General features: G+C 40.2%; 1 protein-coding gene across 2 annotated transcripts in view; it reads right to left on the reverse strand.

Annotated features, from left to right (window-relative positions):
- Nucleotides 1–1,513: 1,513 nt before the first annotated feature.
- Nucleotides 1,514–24,030, reverse strand: part of LOC148023437 (ARM repeat superfamily protein) — a 118,082-nt gene continuing 95,565 nt past the window's right edge. Inside the window, exons 3-8 of one of the 2 annotated variants that reach the window (XM_087696410.1) lie at nucleotides 3,453–3,742; nucleotides 3,179–3,307; nucleotides 2,883–3,005; nucleotides 2,632–2,739; nucleotides 2,369–2,547; nucleotides 1,514–1,881 (exon numbers count right to left, since the gene is read on the reverse strand). In XM_087696410.1, the coding sequence (XP_087552536.1) occupies nucleotides 1,758–1,881; nucleotides 2,369–2,547; nucleotides 2,632–2,739; nucleotides 2,883–3,005; nucleotides 3,179–3,307; nucleotides 3,453–3,742 (953 nt within the window). In that variant the 3' untranslated portion in view covers nucleotides 1,514–1,757. Of the gene's footprint in view, nucleotides 1,933–2,368; nucleotides 2,548–2,631; nucleotides 2,740–2,882; nucleotides 3,006–3,178; nucleotides 3,308–3,452; nucleotides 3,743–24,030 lie in introns of both variants that reach the window. The other variant, XM_087696411.1, reaches the window with a different exon arrangement.

The following is a 24,030-nucleotide window of genomic DNA, read 5'->3' on the forward strand; positions in this document are numbered from 1 at the left end:
TTCTTCAAATAGAGAAATGGTTTATATTTTTCATGATCCTAAAGTAGATTACTTTCACCAAGGTGGTTCTTTTACTATTGTCATATATGCAACAACTACACATATTTCTTTCATTCTTCGCCATTAGACATTTACATAACCTACAGTTGCTAAACAGATGACAATAGAGCAAGCATAAGCTAATGATTTGCATTTAACATCTAGGAGTGATCAACATGTTGCCATTCTCATGCAAGCATTCAAGACCATTGATTCGACAACATGTTTGAATGTAATTTTCCATAAGACTAAGCTATTTGTGAGGACAAAATGGTAACATGGCCTCCTTTGAATAGGTAAAATTATTCTCAATGTCATAGTTAATCAATTGGGATATTCATTGACCTAGAACCTTTCATTTCAAGAAATGTTTCAATGTATGGTGCAAAAATTGTCCAATTTTTTATTATTGAAACTTGTCCACTTGGCGCTCTCAATGCCATTTCAACCAATTCCTCCCATGGATCATTAACACAAGTTAATTTTGCACTATCCCTTATGCACTATAAGCCATTGCCTCTACCAACGTTGATTGCTAAAGCTATTTATTGCCATGTTATTTCTCCAATGTGGATTTTATACATACCAATACTATGGCATAACATCATGTCATTATTAAGGCAAGAAAACTAATGACTGGAAAATATTTGTTTGTCCAAGTACAATATTACACATGTAGCTATAAGATCTCATAATCATACTATTTTGATGGTGATTGTAGCCTCTTTTTCACATCATCCCTACAATATATTGTTTGATTATATTTATCTTCATGAGATGGAACCCTGAGAACAATTACTATTTTCCCAATATTTTAAATATGAATTATGTTCGTTCTAAATATAACTCCTATTGTACATTGATGGAAATTCATTTACATCATTTCACGAAGAAAAGAGTGTACATGTACACATGCACATATGCTATTGTAAAATACCAATATAAACATTCATATAATCACCAAAAATAGATTGCATGCTAGTTGTCTCCTTTTTAATTACAATATTACACACAATCTAGAATAAATTGAATTAAAAATATGTTTGATATGCATAATCAATATGACTAAATTGGTTTTTTAATCAAACAAGTACACATAAACAAAAGTAACAAAATGTATCAAATACGATGGCAACATATCAATTCCAACAATCCTTTCTAGATTAGATAATTTGGAAACAAATGAAATCTAAACAGAACCATATAAAATTGTAGCCAAGGAAATAACAGCATATCATCATCCAAGGAAATAATGGTGCACACTTGTTTGTCGAATAGAATATCATCAAAAGATCAAATTGTCTATCAACTTGTGATAATCTTAATGAGTAAGGACATTAAATATTTGTCAAAGGACAAAACAACGCCCATGCAAAAGATCAATAACAGCATGCATGTATACGCGTGTGTACACAAATCAACCATAAATCGTAAAGTGAGTACAAGTCATGAATATGGACAAACACGATAAATATTTTGAAAAAAGACGATAATAATAATAAATCGTATGTCCTAAACATTGATAAAGTCGAACAAACAAGCCTTAGTCCTGAAGGTTGCAGAACGCCTGTGAAAGCCTTCTCAACCCATTCGGAAATTTTATAAAGGTGCCCTTCCGGGAACTCCAAATGTTACTCCTTGTCAAGGTGCACGACCAGAGAACCCCAAATTTCCAAAGATACCCGCATACAAACCGGTTGTTGATTCAGCTCTTTGTCTCAACTGTTGTAGTCGTCGAATCCAAGATCCCTTAGAGCAGCGGCGGCTGCCTCCTTGCAGCTTGCATGACTCCATTTTGCTCTCCTGATGAGACGGTCCAAACCCTTCTCCAAGATGGCTGATCTGTATCAACAGCAGCAGCACTTCAGGGGATGCGAGAGGAAGATTGCATTGCTGCTCACAAAACACCCCTTGCCTTATAAGATGATGTGCTAAAAGCCATGCAACATTCAATTTTCAACGCGTGATGTGATGTCCTACTTGTGAAGCAATTTAGCCAAACAGGATTTAGAAGAAAAGGCAACAATTATCAAGTGTGACAATCAGAGTTGCACGGCGATTGCGAAGAGCCCTGTGTTTCATGCCTGCGTTAAGCATATACACATTCAATACCACTCTGTAAGGATGGAGTTGTCGAGATGGAACAATGCTCTACAGAAGAAAAGTGTGTTGATATATTTACCAGGACTCTTGGGAGTGATCAGCAAGAACATAATTTTATTGATCCATGCAGCCACACGGTTATGGCCCACCTCGTTATAAGGGCCACAACGGTTTTGAATAACGTAATGACGTGACATCTAGCACAGAGACTAAATTGGTGTCTTGCCTGATTTCTGTGCTACGGACTGCAAAATTACGTAGCATTTTACAAGCCTGCCTCTGCACATTTGCAGCTGATAGATGATTCTCCATAGCTTCTACGGCCATATCAAGGGCACCCGCTTTAACTGCCATCATTGCATTTGTAGGAGACCGCAATGAGAGAACTGCCATCACTGTCAAAGTCTGCAAACCAAACAGTCCTTGGTTCAGGTAGCTTTACATACTGTAGTATATTAGTCTAACGAAGACTACACAAACTATCTCCACCTCTTCTATAACAGGTGGGTCATCTGAGTAGATCATCATAAAGTTGACGACTCTTTCCAAACCTCCTTTGCGAACAATGGCATCTTTGTTTCCATCACTCCCCGCCAACTACAATGGATCCAAAAACATCCAATCTGACTGCACAGTTCAATCACACTGTTTGTCTTGTGCTCTAGAGACTAATCAAACACACTCTCGTGCTCTGTGCTTTATATTCAGATCAGCTTACAACCAGGAAATGCTCCCAAAACCTGCGACAGTAAAGAGCACGCATTCTTTGCGAGAGCTTTGTCCTTGTGCTTTAAGGATTCATCCATCACTTGAAAAATGAGGTCAATTCCTTGCTGGTCTGCTATCATTTTGCAGATAGACTCCTGCACAAATCATTGAATAATAGCTGCTGTAATATGAATTGATTTGCCAGGAAGTCACTAAGCATGAGCATGAACAACTATACTAGCACTGTCAGTTTATTAAAAAGCATATAATACCCAAAATCCTTCACACAAGAGAGCCATAGCATATGTAACAGACAGCAGACCCTTACATTGACTGCAAGACATTTAAGTGCCATACAAACTGCTGGTACTGTTGATGATGAGCTCTGCAGATAGAAGGTTGAAAGCATAGCCTCCACCATGCCTGCATCAGCAAATGCCCTGGCATTGCTGAAAGCCTGAAGAAGGTGAAGAAGACCCAGGTTGTCAGCACAAATACACAACTCCTCACACAATCAAACAAAAATATAACACAAGCGCTGGCTCTAAAACCCAATGTATTAATAGGTAGTCGTTTAGAATGTGCAAGGGCTACAATTAGACCTTTGAAGCTACAACCCGATCATCATCAGCTGTCACTAAGGAGCAAACAGCCTTACATATGGATTGAACAACATTCTCGTCCATTCCATTCTCTTTAAGAAGCCTGGTAAGCACTTCCACCACATTAAGATCCATAAGTTTCTCCTTCACAAGCTCATTTCTCATTGCAGAAGCTGCAATCAAACTGCAAGCGTGCATTTTCATTTCCACACACTCATTTTCATCGGTCACTACCCTCATAAGCATCTTGGATCCACCAAACCGTTGGAAGATATCTTTATTTTCAGCATCTGGAAAGAACAATTGACAAACAAACTAGTGAGTGAGTGCTCATATCCCTTGCGTCAAAGAACAAGAAGTAAAGACTACTTCATCAACCATTCTCTCTCATCAATGTCAGCGGTATGTGCACTCGAGGAGGCACTTTTAACTCCTTGGATACCTAGTAAATCACAAGATTGCCTTTCATGGTTTCCCTTAACTCAAGCCATGTCGTTATTCTAAAGCTCACGTAACCCCTTCTTGAACTGAAATAGGGCTGAATATATGGATGGTAACTCTGACTCTAGTTAGTACTAAACTTTCGAAGCTTACTGTAATGTGCCGAACTAAGAAGCCCTCAGCAGTACATTTTAAAGACCCTTATCCTAAGCGATGCAGCCCAGTACTCCTTAGAAAAACATGGGGTTTGTCACCTAGACTCTCTCAAGTCAACTCCACAACAAAAGGTTCCGGTATAAGGATCAACCTAAGCCCAGGTTCCTAATTCGACGCTAAGTTCACCTAATAATAGCTGAACACCAATGCCGCACTTGGTTCATGTATTTATGTTTCACATGCAAAGACAACTTTCTTGATAAACCATTAAACACTGGTTCATTTCCTTAATTTATTGTCACAAACACAAAGACAATGTCAAACAATCCTTTGAAGTAAACAAAACTATCACGAGGACGTGAAATTTTAAGATGCTCTAATCTTGCTACTAACATTTGATTAAGTTATTAATCAAATGTGCAAGGTTGTTTAGCACATGTGATGCACATGGTAGTTATTTCATGGTAACATGCCAAGGGCCCTGAGGATACAGAGGATATCGAAGGCAACAGTTGTAATAAGTTATGTTTGACAAGTACCACTAGGTGGTACCTAGTCTCTGATTTGGACCTAGACCAATTTATTGGCCACTAATGTTAGCGGCGATATCAAAGACCATGCATTAATTAATTAATTAATACCATCTAAGGGTCAATGACTAGTCAAGGATACTTGAAAGACAAAGTGGCCTAGCCAATTTAATTATTGACTATTGAAATTAATTTTTTGAGCACTAAGATAATTATTAAATTAATTTTCAATACGCTGGATAATGCTGAAAAATGAAATTAGAAGACTACCACTTGGCAAAACTTGCCCATGCAAGTGGAAAAAAAGTTTTTAGCAGCTAGTGGAAGTCTATTCCAACTATTGTGAGAGAGAAGAAGTGGTAGTCCTAAGATGTAGGTGACACCTTCCATGGCTCTTTGAGCGGCGTAGCAATTTTTTAACATTTGCTGTGGTGAAACTCTGAAATTTCTCTCTCTACAATATTCTCTCTCATCCTCCAATCATCTCTCAAGTTAGCATTCTCCAACAATTTGAACCATTAAAGAAAGAGATTTCAATCAATCTCTGCTATAAACCCTAATTTACAGCAAAAATTAGGGTTTTGATAGCCGCCTCAAGATGCATACTTAAAACTGAGGACCTAGAACTTAAATTCTAGCAACTAAAATTGAGAAATTTCAAAGAGATTCTCAAGAGGCCGACTAGCCAATAACAAATTTGAGATTGATTTTGTCTTTCAAGGAGCAAGGTGAAGGCCAATCACCAAGCAAACCAAGGGGCAAATTGATTTGGAGACTTGCTAGTCAGTTTTAACAGCAAGAATCACTTCGATTAGCAAAGAAGATCAGAAGATCTCAGTTCTACTCCTTCCATTTGCAATATAAGATAAAGAAATACCGCAAGGGGTACCAATTTTGGGGCCAACAGGGTGTCCAATGTCCAAGTTTAAAGTGAAGTGTGCATTTTCAATTTACATGAATTTTATATTTGTTCTAATTAGTGCTTGCTTAAATTATTTACCACCCTATCCGAGGAGAAAGGTTGGTTTCACAAAACAATATATTTATCCTGCACCTTCTCCAAGGTGCAATGCCGCCCTAGCAATCTGTTCCTTATCCAAGACTCCTCTCTAAATCTCATGAAACATGATCCACCAATCCACCCCTATCTAGCATTAGGGCCTTCCCGAAAGTCCATCCTTAGCTCGTAAGGATTAGGCCAATTCTTGACAGACCCAAGGGATACAGCCAAAGACCCCCACTAGCACCCTTGTCACCTCCTAGCCTAATGTCTTTTCTATAGAGGGACATCTCGCATTTGGGGCTGGTCCTAGCTTACAACAGACGGTTAAACTAGCCCCTTAGTAAAGGACTCCTACCACTAACCTTGGGGGAGGTTTAGCGTGTAACCAAAAATCTGCCCGAACTTTTGGAACAAATACACAACCAAGGCAATCAGCCTATCATTTACAATTAGAAAACATTTATTTCCCAAAACATAAACCCAACAATCACTTGGATTATTCCATAAGAGTCAAACCAATTTACCTTGACTAGGAAGACCATCTTTTTCCCAAAATAATCAGCCTTTTCTTCAAAAGAGAAGTTTGACAACCCAAAGCAATGACCTTTGAATACTTCATAAAAGAGAGATAATCCATGGCAACTTATTCTTCCTAGACTGCAATTACGAAGTGATGCATGCCGGTCACATGTTAAAATAACCACTCCTCATTCTAGTCCCATGAATAAGCTTTACTTTAATGAGTGATCGTTCCCCCATTTCTATACAATAACAAACTGATCTAGGTATTTGAGAATTGAAGCAATGATTTTTGAGATAAAATGACTAATTGTAATCTCCTCTTTTATTCCGACTTGTTAAACAATAATTCATGGAATAGGGAAAGGCCCTTTAAACATGCCATTTCTTAACTTGAGCCTTAGCCTTCTCCAAGCTTTGCCTCTTGTCCAAAAATCCTTGGGTTATGCGTGCTCACAGAGTCTTCATCAATGGATGGAGTTGAAGGATGGGATGTTATACAAAGAAGGATCTTTTATCCTTATCGGTTTGGCTCTCTCCCTCATATACTTGATCTCTCCCTCTCCCTATTCTTTCTCTCTTTTTCTCTATATCTCCGTCTATCTCTCTCTCTCTCTCTACCCCTCTATCGAAGCAAATCAATACTGCACTTGGCTCATAGCGAGTAAGAAACAAGAGGGAACGATAGATGTCGACCTCTCTATTCGGAGTTGGAGGATGGGATGTTGTATGAAGAAGAATCTTTTATCCTTATTAGTTCGGCTCTCTCCCTTATATACTTAATCTCTCCCTCTCCCTATTCATTCTCTCTCTCTTTTTTTCGTAAATTCATTCTCTCTCTCTCTCTCTCTCTCTCTCTCTCTCCCCTTTTCTATCTTCTTCTATCCCTCTATCTCTCTCTTCTCCTCCCCTCTTCTCTCTCTACTTCCTCCTCCTTTATCTTCCCTTCCTCTCTTCTCTTCTTCTTCTAATGTATCTTCTCCTTCTCTTCTTCTATTCTCCCCCTATCTCCTTTTTCTCTCCGTCTCCTTATTCTCTTCTTTTCTTCTCTCCCACTATTCTCTCTCTCTCTCTCTCTCTCTCTCTCTCTCTCTCTCACACACACACACACACAATGTTTTTGCCCATCAAAGAAAAAAAAACCCCTAGCCCAAAGGCTAAGATACAAAGGCTTTTATAGCATTAGAGAGGAACTAATAGCCCCTTCTTCCTCTCTAGTTATTATTGAAGTGCTTCAAGTTGTCTCTTTCTCTCATTCTCATCGCCATCAAACAGGTGTATGATAAGGCAACAACATGCTTTAGTTATGGTGGTGATGAAAAAGACAATGGTAGTCGAGGTGATGATGAAGCTCATGAGGTGATGGCAGCAGCAAAGACTGACGTGGAGCTCAAGAGGATGATGGGAGAGATTGGCAACAGCTCAACAACGATTGGTAAGTCTTTTTTTTCCCCCTTTAACTTGAAAAAATTTAAAGTTTGTAAACCTTCGCTGAAAATCCTCCCCCTATTCACATGCCCTTGTGTGAGAGTCCCAAACATTATATCCTCTTCCCCTTAGAGAAATCGAGATGTCCTCATCTCGAGGTAAACTTAAAGATATTATACTTGAAAATAAGATAATTTATAGGATATGTGGGTTAGGACCCATCATTCTTCTGTTGCATTACTCTAATCACGTAGCACTAGTCTTAACATCTTAAGTATTCAAGTCCTAGGCAAACCCACCATAATAATATAAACCTATGGTTTTTCCATTTGATATTTCTACTCTGATACGACATACAATGTGCATAGTACAGAGGAGTTTCGAAAATGGAGGAAATGGAAACGAGAAAACCGGAGTTCCAGAGTTTTAACTAAATTTTGAGGACGAGCAAATGACGTTTTGGATTATACACTAAAATAAATAACGTATTACATGGATATCTAAATATATCAATGCCTACAACAACATGTACCCAAATTTCATACAAAACTTTGAGTGTTCATGTCATATAATTGAAATCCGACTCACGAGTGAAGAGTTAAGATTTAATTGTTAAAATTTAAGACAACTTAACACAATTTAAGACACGCTTTCAAAACTTAAGACAATAAAATGAATCATAATTTATGACTCGTGAATCGTCTATGACCTAAAGACTAACATCAAGAACATTGAAACCAAGATGCATAATAAGTAAAATAAAGATACAATGATACATTGAGCTATGTCGTGTGAATAATCTGTCCAAACTCCAAAGTCCAGTGAGCACTGAGCACTGCATACTACTGAGTAATAAGTATCGATATCAAATAAACAATTGGCAACTATAGTCTCCAATGCTAAACCAACTCCTGAGTATCATGAGTTTAACTCATTCGAACTCCAAGGATCCGTGCACCATCTCCTCATCCAACTCTAAGAACCCTGATTGAAAAGATAATGAAGCAACCTCAACCTGAGTCTCAAACTCTCACTTTGACTCTACATGTGATGCACGACTACGTGTGGCCCTCACTCTAGTTGCTCTAACCCTCCTCCGTGCACGAGTCTCATGCACTAGTACCAATAGCTCCTCATAGAGCATGGAGTAGATATCCTACTCCTCCTATGGTATCTCCAAGATGTACATGCTCAATGTTCATACATATCACAATTTACAATCCAACTTCGAAGCACTGATAAGTCTTAAGGTTAAAAAGATAATAATACATAATACTATTCATTACCAATTTGCCTATAAAGCATAGTTGCATTCATACTACATATGGACTAGTTCGTTCTATACAGTTCGTACCGTACCGTACCGTACATATCTACACCAATTCGTACAAAAAAACATGCTATTTTTGGCTTATGAAGACTAGACCACACAATATCTTTTAACTTCTAAGCCTCAAGTTTATTATCATAATTTCAAGCTTCTCTCACTCTCTCTCTCCCCCAACTTCCAAGATGAGTACGCAATTCAACGAGTATCCCTCCCTCTCTCTCTCTCTCTCTCTCTCTCTCTCTCTCTCTCTCTCTCTCTGTGCATCCACCCTATACTTTTCTTGGTTGTATGTATTACATATATACTCCCATCTGTCTTCTAGTAGCGCATTGCGGATATTGTGCATGAGGTTTTACCTTGTTGGCCTCATGTATTCATCCTATTAACTCAAGTGACATTGCTATTTTAGTTCTAAACATGTGTCCTATTATCTATACTCCAAAATAACTAAGTTTTTGTTTTTTTTTTCGTACTAATATCGTACCGTACCTTACAAAATCATAAGGTACCAATTAGTACCATATTTTATCATATCGTATTGTATCGTACCTTTCATACCTGACATTCTTGTTGTAGAGACTTAAGGGATAAAGCGGTCCTCTCAAAAAGCTAGAGATTGCAATGGCAAAACACTAAACACTTCAATTGGGTAGTTGTGAGCTTGTTCCTCTTTTCGGAGTGAAAGAGCATCTATATACTCCGGTTCCTCTCAACAGGCCTTGAACTACAATCTTGTGAGAAGACACGGGCAATGGGATGCACATGGAGTCCATACTATGCTAGGAAACTCCTTCTCAAGTATACGCCCTATAGACACACAATTGCTTAGCCTTCAATTATCTGTCACAACCTACACCACATTTTGCACTCCTATATCTATGATGCACTGTCGGATGTGCTCCTAAATGAAAACTCATGTGATGGTAAGACCTAAGATAGAGGCATCGATGGCCTTGATGAATATGGTGCCTTTGCATGAAGACACCAAAACATTGTATATATTCCTTCGGCACATATCCGAACATCCATCACATAATATTGTGCATCCATATTTCGCCCATGTCTCCTTCGAGGGATCTAATTAAGCCTCTATGGACGTTTTTTTCTTTAAAGCTCCCATGTGTATACTGCATCTGCCGCAGATGGGCCTTTCCACTCACATCCTATACGGCTCACTCTCCTAATTGTCTTCTTCCATTGATATGTAGTAGCCACATTGTAAGGGATAGCACACTAAATAAATAAGCATATGAGTTCCCTAGTAGAAGTCTTATATAGACACTTGTACCATGCAAAGAACCCCTTTGCCCACCACCACTAAAAGATGGTAACGAGGCCCTTGTTGCACTTAGACCCGATACGAATATGGATGCACTTCTTTTATGGGCCACTGGCACCTCTAATTTAGCTAGTGCCACTAGGCTCACTAGCCTCTCCTTACTCTACTTGTGCTTCATTAGCCCCATGTGGTATTGGATGAGAAGACACGGGCAATGGGATGCACATGGAGTCCATACTATGCTAGGAAACTCCTTCTCAAGTATACGCCCTATAGACACACAATTGCTTAGCCTTCAATTATCTGTCACAACCTACACCACATTTTGCACTCCTATATCTATGATGCACTGTCGGATGTGCTCCTAAATGAAAACTCATGTGATGGTAAGACCTAAGATAGAGGCATCGATGGCCTTGATGAATATGGTGCCTTTGCATGAAGACACCAAAACATTGTATATATTCCTTCGGCACATATCCGAACATCCATCACATAATATTGTGCATCCATATTTCGCCCATGTCTCCTTCGAGGGATCTAATTAAGCCTCTATGGACGTTTTTTTCTTTAAAGCTCCCATGTGTATACTGCATCTGCCGCAGATGGGCCTTTCCACTCACATCCTATACGGCTCACTCTCCTAATTGTCTTCTTCCATTGATATGTAGTAGCCACATTGTAAGGGATAGCACACTAAATAAATAAGCATATGAGTTCCCTAGTAGAAGTCTTATATAGACACTTGTACCATGCAAAGAACCCCTTTGCCCACCACCACTAAAAGATGGTAACGAGGCCCTTGTTGCACTTAGACCCGATACGAATATGGATGCACTTCTTTTATGGGCCACTGGCACCTCTAATTTAGCTAGTGCCACTAGGCTCACTAGCCTCTCCTTACTCTACTTGTGCTTCATTAGCCCCATGTGGTATTGGATGAGAGGATTCATCCTCTTGTAGCTCAATACCCATACACTTTCAGTGCCAAAGATAGAGAGTTACCATTACTTCTCCCAATTTTTCCATTTCATAATAGTTGCACTGCCACTTCTTTGATCCATCCGAGCCCTAGTATCCCTTGATTGGAGTGACATGCCTCCAAAATGAATCCGGAGCCATGATTAGATAATGGGAATTTGAAAAGAGGTTAAGTAATAATAACTTAGAAGAAAATTGAAAAAGAAAAAGAAGTAGGAGCAGGAGCAGGAGGAGGAGAAGAAGGATGAAACTTGGAACAAAAATAAAAAAGAAGGATGGAAGAAGAAGGAAAAAAGGAACTTGAAAGGAGAAAAACTTAGGAGGAAAGAAGAAGAAGAAAAAGAAGAAGAAGAAGAAGGAAGGAAGGAAAGGAGGAGAAGGCACAAAACAAGGCAAAAATGCGAAAGACAGCCCATTTTTGCTCTCAATAACCAATCTGCCCATGCACCCACTCGATGTCGAAACGGTGTTTTCCTATCCCCGTTTCGTTTCTACCAAAACGCCGTTTTGGAGTAGTATGGGAATGTGCCCAACTAAGAAGACCTCAACGACACAATTTAGTGGCCTATCAAGAGATTATCCTAAGCAACGCTACGCAGTAATCCTTAGAATAACATGCAGTTTGTCACCTAGGCTCTCTCAAGTCCACTTTACAACCGAAGATTCCAACCATAACCCATAAGGATCGACCTGAACCCAAGTTCCTAATTCAACACTAAGGTCACCTAGGTCCTTGAGGCACTGTATTCACAAAACAACTAAAACCAAAGGAGATCAATGCCACACTTGGTTTATAGTGAGCGGAAAGCGATATACGTCGATCCCTCTACATGCAGGGTATAGTCTTAACTTGGATCTCCTAATACGGCATTGATCGCGCTCTAAGACGACACACTAGGTAGTCAAGCATTCAATCTTTTCCTAATTCTAAGGCCTTGAAGAACTCTTGGCTCATTAAGACCGCCCATCCATAGAATGGACCTCTCGAGGATCTCGCCTTTCCGCTTACCTCAAGGATGTATTTTAGTAATCTAATTATCCTAGCACATTTATGTTTAGCATGCAAAGGCACTTTCCTTAAATAACCATTAAACATTGGTTCCTTCATGTAATTTATTGTCACAAACACAAAGACAATGTCAAACAATCCCTTAAAGCAATGACAAAACAATGTGTTTATCTTGCACCTTCTCCAAGGTGCAATGCCACCCTTATAATCCATCCCTTAATCCGAGACTCCTGTCCAAACCTCATAGCACACAACCCACCAATCCGCCCTTATCTAGTATCAAGGCCTTCCGAGAAGACCATCCTAGGCTCGTGGGATTTAGGCTAGTAGACCAAAGGGATTTACAACCAAAGCCTCCCCCCCGTCACCGTTGTTGCCTCCTAGCCTAATGTCTTTCCTACAGAGAGATCTCTCACATCTGGGGCTGGTCCTAGCCTCCAAAGCAGTTAAACTAGCCCCTTGGTGAAAGGCTCCTGCCACTAACCTTAGGGCAAGTTTAGTGCATAACCAAAAATTTGCCCATAAGGACCTAAGAACTTTTGAGACAAATACACAACCGGGGCAATCAGTCTATCATTTACAACTAGGAAAACATTCCTTTCCCAAAACACCAATCCAACAATCACTTGCATTATTCCATGAGAGTCAACCAAGTTACCTTTACCATCTTTTTCCCAAAATAATCAGCATTTTCTTTAAAGGACGAATTTGACAGCCCAAAGCAGTGTCCTTTGAATACTTTGCAAAAGAGAGAAAATTCATGGCAACTTATTCTTCCTAGAGTGCAATTACAAATTGGTACATGCCAATCACACCTTAAAATAACCATCTCTAGTCTTTTCTTTATATTGCAAGCTTTTTCCCTAAATGATTGAACACTTTATCATGCACAGTTCATGCAAAATTTTCCTCACTCTAATCCCATGAAAAATCTTTACTTAAATGAGTGATGATTCCCTCATTTCTATACAAGAACAAACTAGTCTAGGTATTTGAGAATTGAAGCTATGATTTCTAAGATAAAATAATTAACTATAATCTCAACTATTTTATTCTGACTTGTTAAACAATAATTCATGAAGTACAAGTGACTAGGAAGCTCTCGGAGTCCTTTAAACAATCTGTTTCTTAACTTGAGCCTTAGCCTTCTCCAAGCTTTGCCTCTTGTGCAAGAATCCTTGGGTTATGCACGCCTATAGAGTCTTCATCAATGGATGGAGTTGGAGAATGGGATGTTGTACGAAGAAGGATCTTTTATCCTTATCGATTCACCTCTCCCTTGTATACTTAATCTCTCCCTCTCCCTATTCTTTCTTATTTTTTCTTCTTTTCCTTCCTCACTCTCTCTCTCTCTCTCTCTCTCTCTCTCTCTCTCTCTCTCTCTAGGATGCTATCGTCACAGTTACCTAGAATGGGGAACGGGAACGGGAACGAGACCCCTTGGAACGCGGGGAATGTCCAAGGTTGGGGAACGGGAACGGGGGGAACAGCACATGTCTTAAGTGCCCCAAATATGCCCTGCATGACCCAAATTGCCCCAAAGAATGTCCCTCTAATTTCCCCAATACCCTTCAATGCTCCAAATTGTCCCAAATGTCCCAAAATTGACTTGATTACCCCCATAGCTCCAAATTTCCTTGAATTGCCCCAATTATCCCAATTTTCCTTGAAATTAGACAATATAAATGGATGATTAACTTGGAATTGAGGATAGGCTGAAATTTGATTGTGATTTGTAAGAGTTGATAATGCATCAAATTTGAACTTGCATGGACTCCTGATTGGCTTGTGGGTTGTCTTGACACTTTGAATCTTCAACCACGGAGAGATAGAGTAGTGTGTGCACATCGGGCAATGCCAAATGGAGATGGGTGAACATATGGTAGGAGTATAACACAAGCAAAAAGAAAAAACTAAAAAAACGTCATTTTTTTATCAACAGGCCTGAAACGGCCATTTCAAATAGGGAACGGCAAGGAACGGTAGGGAACAGCAGGGAACGGCCTTGGGAACGACAGGGAACATTTCCTGGCCGTTTCACCTCCTCGGAGGGTTTGGAACACATTAGGCTGTTCCTACAAGCCGGAACGGCTGTTCCTTGTTTCTATGGCTATCGTTCTCCACTTTTAGCTTTACATCATTGTACTTCTATGCACTTCCTTCTCACGGACAAGAGGGGCAGGGGGGCGGCTAGGAATACAGGTGACTAAAGAGAAGCCCCTGAGAGAAGGTCGAGGAGCGGGGGGTTGTCGAAGGCAGAAGAGCAGGAGTAGGTGGAATACTGGAGGCTCTCAGGACGGATATAGTAGTCGTAGCAAGCAAGGGGAAGAGGCCTCATGAAGCGGCAATACTCTAGTCTAGGAAACACATAAATAGGTACACTTGCGGGTCTGCCTTCTGCCTCGTGTACGGCTCAATGTCTTGCGGCTGTTGCTGATGCACCTACTTCTCAATGGACGAGATAGACTTGTGGAAGAGATCTATCCCAAAAAAAAGCTCCGTGGGTATGTCTTGATGGGGAGGATCGGAATTTAGTGCTTGCTGGCGCATCCTCCATAACAAGCATCAATAATATTTTCAACCATAATAAAACATAATCTCCCTTCTTCTCCTCACTATATAGTGTATGCCACTGCATTCGCATTTTCTATCACCAGATGATCTCCCCCCTATTGTAGTTGTTGAGATTAGATTCTTCCTCGGCAGTGCACCAAAATGAAAGCAACCCTCCCACGAAGAGAAACAACCACAAAACCGAGGAAACACCACACAAAATCTATGTATATGGCTCTGTCATTGATCTCAAAACTAAAAAGAAACCATAAATATCTCTCTTAACAATGAACAAATTCGTCATCTTCATACATAGCTTCAACCATTATGCACAAAAGAAAGAGCAAAAAGGGAAAAGAGGAATTCCTACACAAAAGACAAAGGAGAGAATAGAGAGAAAGATTGGCACCATCAAGGGAGAATGTGTATCTTGGAAGAAAGAAGAGAAAGAGACACATAATCAGCCCTGCACTCCACCCCACCTTTTTCCCAAAAGACACACAACCCTTCATATTTTAATTATTTTTTTGATTTTTTTGATACATTTACATTCGTAAGGCTTTAGCTTTCACATTTCAATTCTTTCTAATCTTTTGCAAATGCATGCATGTACACTTTTGAGTGTACCATTTAACAAAAGATGAAAGTGTGATATATGCATGGATATTTTTGTGCACTATTTTTGTGCTTCTTTTGGTGTCATCACACAATCTAGTGTTCCCATAACAGTTTGGCAAGACTAATTTCTAGCCCTACTGAGCACCATGGAGGGGACCCTTGAAAGAATCATGGCCTCCCTTCAAAACCTCCAACAACAACTTCAAGTCTTGAATGAGCGACAAGCACAACTTCAAATAGAACACCCTATGCATCTAGGACTTGCGCTTCAAGAGATGCAAGACCAAATCCGAGACTTGCAGAACAACAAAGGAAGTGATCAGATGATTCCGTGTGCAACCCCAAATAAGAGAACCCAAGATCAACATACCAGAGAAGTTCAATGGTGACCATTCGAAGTTCAAGGGAATCCTGCAACAACTAAATCTCTATATCCGCATGCAATAGGATAGGTATCCAAATGATGCTTTCAAGGTGGGATTCATTGGGATTTTGCGTTGTTATCAAGCTTTATCATGGTTCACCCCAATCTTGGAAAAGAATATGCTAATACCTTATAACTATGAGGCGTTCTTTGCAAGCTCACTTCCATATTTGGAGATGGAGAAACTGGTCGAGTAGCAGAAACAAAACTTCGGAAGCTACGACAAGTTTTTAGCCAATTCAGATGGGATCTTCAATATGACATCAAGGACCACATGCTCACTATGTCCAAGGTAAAAACACTCAACGATTGTATCATGCAAGCCATCCAGTGTGATAATAGATTGTTCGAGAGGAAGCAAGAAAAGTGAAAATAATTAATTAAGGCCTCGCCAATGGAAGCCAATCCAAATTAAAGACCCAATCAGAGAAGAAACCAAGCCCGAACCAATGCAAATAGATAATACCAAATTCTAGCCCTTGACCCCACAAGAAAAGCAAAGACAGAGAAAATCATCTATGTTTATATTGTGGAAACCCTAGACACATTGCTCTAAATTGCCCAAATAAGAGAACAAGAACCCCAAGAGTTGTTGCAACCACCCTCAGCAGGAAAACAAGGATGTCCAGTTGTAAATGAGATTGTACAACCGGATCTTGATATAAGAAAGGGTCTCTTGATTCCAGCCACACCCATGGAAACTTTCCTTGTCACAATCTAGATGATCTCGCCGAGAAAGACCCTTTCTCTCAAAGCCTTGGTTGACTCTAGGGCCTCCGCATGTTTCATTGATGATGGCTTTATGAATAGATACAAAATTCCAATACTCCAAAAGACCAATCCTACACCAACTGAAGTTGTGGTTAGAAAACTCTAGCATCTAGAGATATTACCAAGGAAACCCAACCACTCATGGTAACTCTTGGCAATCACAAATCTCATGTATGCTTTAATGTCATATCCAGTTCCACAAATCCAATCATCCTTGGAATGCCTTGGTTAAAGAAACACAACCCAGAAATTAATTAGGTTAAGCAAAAGATTACACGTCGTGAAAATCAAGAAAAGTCGGTATATCTAGAAGCCAAAGCCTTTATATACACAGCAAGGCAGGAACCGACCTACATGATATATCATATACCAGCTTAAGAATTTAGCAGAGATGAGTCAGCCAAGCTACCAAGCCAGTATCTTTGAAAAAAAGAATGCAGATCTCTTGCCCGAATACAGACCATATGATTGTGCTACAGAACTCCATGAGGGGACTCAACCACCTTTTGGACCCATTTACAAGCTATCCCCCAAAGAACTAGCTGAACTACACGTCGCGACATGGTGTGGTGTGTGTTGAGGAGGGAAGGGGGAGGGGGGGCGCGTCGCGTCATGTCGTGTCATGGGGGGGGGGGGGGGGGGGGGGGGGGGGGGCGCGTCGCATCGTGTCATGTCATGGGTGGGGTGGCTGGGGTGGGGATGTCATGGGGGGGGAGGCGCGTCGCGTCGTGTCGTGTCATGGGGGGTGGGGGGATGTCCTGGGGGGGCACGTCGCGTCGTGTCGTGTCATGGGTGGGGGGGATGTCATTAGGGGGGGGGGGAGGGGTGGGGTGGTGTGTGTTGGGGGGAGGGGGGGGGGGGGGGGAGGGGTGGGGTGGTGTGTGTGTTTTGAGAGGGGGGGGCCGAATTTTGGAGGGGGGGAGGGGTGGGGTGGTGTGGTGTGTGTGTGTTGAGAGAAGAGAGATAGGTCACTTCGAATGTGTGTGTATTATCGAAGACTCAACAAGATAACAGTTAAGAATCGATACCCTTTCGTGTTGATAACCAAAGCTCTTGGAACGCCTTGGAAAAGCCAAGATCTTCACAAAGATTGATCTACGAGGGACTTACAATCCTGTACGCATCAAAGAAGGAGATAAATGGAAGAAAACCTTCCGCACAAGGTATAGTCACTTCGAGTATGTTGTTATGCCCTTCAGTCTCACCAAAAGATCCAAAGGAGCATGAGCACCATGTAAAATTAGTTTTGGACAAGCTTAGAGAAAAAGGACTATATGCAAAACTTGAAAAGTGGTTTTTCCATTCTCCGAGAGAGAAATCTTTATGGACCCCAAGAAGATCGAGACTATTCTTGACTAGCAAACACCCACATGTGTCCGCGATGTCCAATGTTTCCTTGGCTTAGCCAACTTCTACAGGATATTTATCAAGGATTACTCAAAGATAGTCACACCACTTACCAAACTCAAGAAACTCAAAGTTTTCATGGGCCCTAGAAGCCGAGAAGGCCTTCCAAACCCTAAAGACCACTTTCACCACTGCCCCAGTCTTAGTCCACCACCCAAATCCTACAAGCCATTTTTCTTGGAGATCGATGGATCGGACTATGGCTTAGGAGCCATCTTGTCCCAGCATGGAGATGATGATCATATGCATCCAACAGCATTCCACTCAAGGAAGTTTTCCCATCCAGAGATAAACTATGAGATCCATAACAAAGAACTCCTTGCCATGTAGATGCCTTCGATACTTGGCATCATCATCTAGAGGGTGCAGTCCATAAAGTTATCGTCTATACAGATCACAAAAATCTAGAATACTTTATGACAACCCGTATCCTCAATCGAAGACAATCCTACTAAAGTAACTTCTTATCTAGGTTTGACTTTGTCATCACCTATCGCCCTCGACGCCAAAAATGCCAATCACATGCTTTATCAAGAAGATCCTATCTGGCATCTAAGAAGGGAGAAGAAGCTTTTGATCAACAACGAGCAATACTACTCAAGCCAGAGCACCTCCAGCTAGCAACTATCTTCAGTTGTCACCAAAACGACCCTACCTTGATCCAATTAATCCATGAAGCCCTACCACATGATGATTTGGCCAACAATGTCAAGAGAAAAAATCAAGAGAAATAAGGAAAAGAAGTTTGTGAGTTTCAAGAAACTAATGGATTGTTATACTATAAGGATCTACTTTACATCCCTCCAAGAAAGCCAAGACTCCAGTACTCCAACAACACCATGATACGCCAGCAATATGACACTTTGGAGTTAATAAGATCTTAGAGTTTATTTCAAGAGATTTTTTGTGGCCCCAGATGTGAAAAAAAGTTAAGGAATATATAAAATCATGTGGTAACTACAACAGGACCAAGGTACCTTGTCACAAACCACGTGGCCTCCTGCAACCCTTGCCCATTCCGGCGTGACCCTGATCTTCTCTGTCCATGGATTTTATAATAGATCTTCCTAAATCAGATAAATATAACTCTATTCTTGTTGTGTTAGATAGGTTCACAAAAATGACACATTTCATCCCTACTACCAAGACCATCACAGATGCAGCTACCACTAGACTCTTCCTCAAATAAATTTTCAGATTACATGGACTCCCAAACGGCATCATCAGCGACCAAGGTCCCCAATTCACATCTAGTTTTTGGAAAGCCTTTGCAACCTCCTTGGAATCCAAGTTAAGTTATCCATCATAGCAGCTAGAAACGTCAAAAGCGTTTAGAAACAAAACGTCAAAAACATGTTTCGTAAGTTTCTTTCAAAAGGGGATAAAATGAAAAACGCGAGTTTTTTCATATAGGGATTTTTAATTATTTTGACTAGGGAAAGAGGTTCTAAATCTCTATGGAACTCTCTCTTAAACAAAGAATGGCCAATTGAGCTTGAGTGATAATAGAGTCAATTGAGAATAATACGTTACATATCCATGATATATTATTGACTTGTCACTTATGTCAAAGTTAGTCTTTGGACAAGCTATACTATGGTTTAGAACTCAAATATTATGATTCATACATATCATACAAAGAAAATTAAATTTAACATGTAAATAGCCTATCTACAATATGGACCGAGTCAAGTTGCAACATCATGATTCTCATTTCAAAACAAACTAACAAAATATCAAAATTGAGAATGAATCATAATATATCATAAATAACTCATAAATGAGACTAAAGTCGTATAATATTCAACTCTCAAGACAAGAATAGATACTAGATTGACCAAGTCCAATAACTAAACAAAATCATAAAAAAATCAATCTCTCGTTCAAAATCTTGAGCCCTCACAAGTCATTACACATCATTATCATCATGTTTAACATTGCTCGATAGTTTTTGTCGAAAAAAACCATGTTTTGGGTTCCAGCTCACAAAAAAAAAAAAAAAAAAACGCCCACATTTTTTACTCTAAAAAACGTTTTGTACTTTAAGAAATGTTTCGTAAGTTTCAAATTCATAGAAACGTGTTTCTTCGCTGCTATGTTATCCATAAACTAATAGTCAAACAAAACGGATAAATCAAGTCTTGGAATAATATCTCTATTACATCATCAACTATCATCAAAATGATTGGTTTGAGCTCTTGCCCTTTGCAGAATTTGCTTATAATAATAGTATCCATGGATCTACCAAGCAAACTCCTTTCTTTACAAACTATGGCCAGCATCCAAGGATGGATGTACATCTCTCCAATCAAATAAAGAACCCTGCCGTCTGAGATAAAGCTTAACACCTAGCAGATATACACCAAGAACTCAAGCAAAAAATCCAAAAGACTCAGAATCAGTATCAGCACTATGCACACCAGCATCATCTTCAACATCAAGCATACAAAGTCAATGATAAAGTATGGTTACTCATACATAACCTCCAGACAACAAGGCCCTTCACCAACCTAGACCACCAAAAATTTAGGTCCTTCACTATCCTAGCCCAGATCAATCCAGTTGCTTACCGACTCCAACTCCCCAGCACCATAAAGATCCACCAAGTCTTCCATGTTTCCTTGCTCAAGCCCTATCATAGCTCACCACTAAGGAGGGAGAGAACTAATCCCCTACCACCTGTCCAAATTAAAGAACATGAAGAATTTGAGGTCGAGCATATCTTAGAGTCGAGGATCTCCCGACATCATTTGAAATATTTTGTTCACTGGAAAGAATATAACATCAATGATCGCACTTGGGAACCTACAGAATATCTCCAAAGAGCACCTCTCAAAGTTAAAGAATTTCAATATGAATCCAACAAAACTTTGGTCCAAACCACCAAGACCCTCCTCATGGAACTCGTTGCTAGAGGAAGGGATGATGTCACAAACATGACTTGATCAAGTAGATTAATTCTTCCTCATGCCTAATGAATCCACACCCCATGCAAATGCACCCTTGCCATGTCATCATAAAGTCTTCTAGAAGATATGCCATGGCATCGTCTGTATCATTGATGATGTCATCATGGAAAATTCTAGAAGATATTTAGCCGCTCTCCAACACCTATAAAAGGAGAGGCTCATCATAGAGCTTCTCAGTCTTGCCAATGTCAAACTTGGGAGCTCAAGGAGTCGAGACCTCCAAGTAAGTAACTTCGAGTTCCAGTTCTAGTTCTTGTCTAATCATGGTATCTAGTCTTGTCTTGTCTTCTATTATACTCATGTTGTCTTGTCACCTTGTAATCTCGTAGTATGAGATCTTGTCTAGTATTGTCTTGTATCTTGTTCATCCCCGTCGAGGGAGATCTTGTAATTTTGATATCTTGTATCCATACCTACAATCCCAGAGGTTGTGGGATCCTTCATATCCTATCGAGTCCTGTTGTCTATACATATGGTCCCGGGTTGTGGGATTTTCCATAACTTGTTATCATTATACCTTCTGTCTCTAAGTGGACCATTTAGCCTTGCAATGGTCCAAAGTATACAAACAATAATGGTACCTAATACATCCGGTACTCATAACATGTTAAATACACATGAGGGGCTGGTCAACTGGATACAATGTTGCATATTAGTTAAGTTGAAATTATAGCAATGTGAAAGTATAAAGCATCGCAATGCTTAAGAAAAAGAAAGGCCTATAACCTAGCAGAGCCTTGAGGCAAGTAAAGTTAGAGGTTAAGTTTCCATATGCTTCTTGGTGAAGCTTTAGCATTGTTTTACCAATAGATGCAAAGTGGATGGAAGAGGATGATTTGGTAGACCATCCTCAATTGTTACATCTTTACCTAGATGCCTTTCACTTAGAGCCAACTTTGGTTCGGCCTCAATCACGTTCAGCAGAGCAAGGGTCCAAACCATTGCTTGATACTCAAGGGGAAGATAGCACTTCCACTCCTCCAGTTGTAGACACCTCTCGTATGTAGTGGATCTCGGATATATTCAACATGCATCCAAGATATTGTGCTGACAATATGTCTACCATGAGGTCACTACCCAGGGTACTAGTCACTATGAGATGTATGCAGATGAGTATGAGTTTCACCTCGGCACTAAAACTATACGTTTGCATCAGTTTATGATCAGTTTGGCATGAGTTTTTGCCTCGGTTTCGAGACAAAAATTCTGATCAGTTTCAAGTTTACAGCTAGTTCCATAGACAATAGCATGTTAGTAAATGCCATTGATCGTTTCAGCCATGGTTTATGCTGAGCATATGCTTTACTATGGTTCTAAAGTTAGAACAATTGAGAAACATGAGCTATGGATGTATCCAATGAGTTTCTAGCAACAGATATGGACTGATTTTCAGTTTTATGTTATGTATATGCTGGCTGGAAATTTTCTACAGGTTTGGGGCATGTAGCATGGTTGGACAACAGTGCGCAATGTTGTGACTATGATGCCCTATGGAAATTCCAGAGCATTATGCTTTTCCTTTGGCACAATGCAGTGCAATCTAGGACGATTGCAAGGATTTCAAGGGGAGATCTATCACGAGGACATGCAATTTTGAGATGCTTTAATCTTGCTGATAACATTTGATTCAATTATTAATCAAATGTGTAAGGTTATTTCAGCACATGTGATGCACATGGCACATATTCCATAGTAACAGGCCAAGAACCCTGAGGATGCAGTGGGTATCAAAGGCAAAAGTTGTGATAAGTTATGCCAACTGGGTTTTGTTGGTCAGTTGGAATCAGATTTGACCCTAGGAAAATTGTTTGACCAATAAGTGTTAGTGGTGACACTAGGGACTAGTATTAATTAATTAATTAATGCAAGTCTAAGGATCAACAAAGGTTAGGGACCACTTCAAGTTGCAAATGGCCTAGTCAATTTAATTATGGATGGGAACTTTTAATTTTGGGCAAGATCAAAAGGACTAAAATTAATTTTCAAGATTATTTAATTTTGAAAATTAATTAAATAGCTGGATAATGCTGAAAAATGGGTTTAGAAAGCTGCCATTGGCAAAAATACCCGTGCAAACTGAGAAAACGTTTTTGAGGGCTAGGTTCCAATCATTCAATCAATTTTACAGCTTGGGAAAGGGAAAGGAAGAGCCGTTGGTCCATTTTTTTATCAGGAAACAACAATTTGCTACAGAATACAGCCATCTCGGGCATAGTACGGAGGAGTTTTGGAAACGAGGAAAACGGAAACATGAAAAACCAGACTATAATGTGCCTGCCTATCGGCTGTCCAAGTACGTTTTTAACGGTCCATCGAGAGACGAATCTAAGTGTCACTGCCGGGCACTCCCATGGAATATTACGAGGTTTGTCACCTAGGGTTTCTCAAATCTGCCTCGCAACAAAACGTTCGCGGCCGAACCCACTGGGATCAACCTGAAATTTGGGTTCCTAGTGGTCAAGGTCTCCTGACAGCATTCTAGTATCAGGTCCTTGACATCCTACTTTACGTAGAGATACCCAATCCGAAGCAGATTCATGCCACACTTAGTTCAAAGAGAATGGGAAACGAGAGGGATGCGCCGCTCAACCTCTCTCCCTGTAGGGCATAGTTCCATTCCGGTCCCCTAAAACGGCATGAATCGGAGTTCTAACCTTGCAATTTCTAAGGGTTGGTCGTCAGTAAAGCCTTGTGAGAAGCCTCCCACTTCTCTAGGACCACCCTATTGTAAGGCTGACCCATCGGGGGTTCCACCCACCCGCTTCCCTCAATAGAAGTTCTTTAGTTATTTAATTAGGTCCTACCACATTTATATGTGACATTTAAAATCAGCTTCCTTAATTAAGTCTTTTAGGGAACAGGGTTCATTCGCGTAATTTATAGCACTGACACAGAAACAAAGCAAACAGTCCTTTTGACAAACAAGTTCCTTAACTAATCTTCATGTTAATTTTTGCCTCCTACCCATACAAGAAAAATTATATATCCCTTCTGCCTTACAAAAGTAGCTGGTCCAAATCACATGGTATCACAATTTCCATCCTTTATCTAGAATAGGATCTTCCAATGCTACACACGTTGGGGCCACGGAGGTCTTCAACTCCATTCCGGACTTGGCAAGGAATGTCCAGAGCTCCACCTAACCCGCAAGCTGCCTAGG

Source organism: Lygodium microphyllum, chromosome 16, assembly GCF_053477565.2.
Source record: "Lygodium microphyllum isolate KBCC chromosome 16, Lygodium_microphyllum_v1.1.10, whole genome shotgun sequence".
Lineage (NCBI taxonomy): Eukaryota > Viridiplantae > Streptophyta > Polypodiopsida > Schizaeales > Lygodiaceae > Lygodium > Lygodium microphyllum.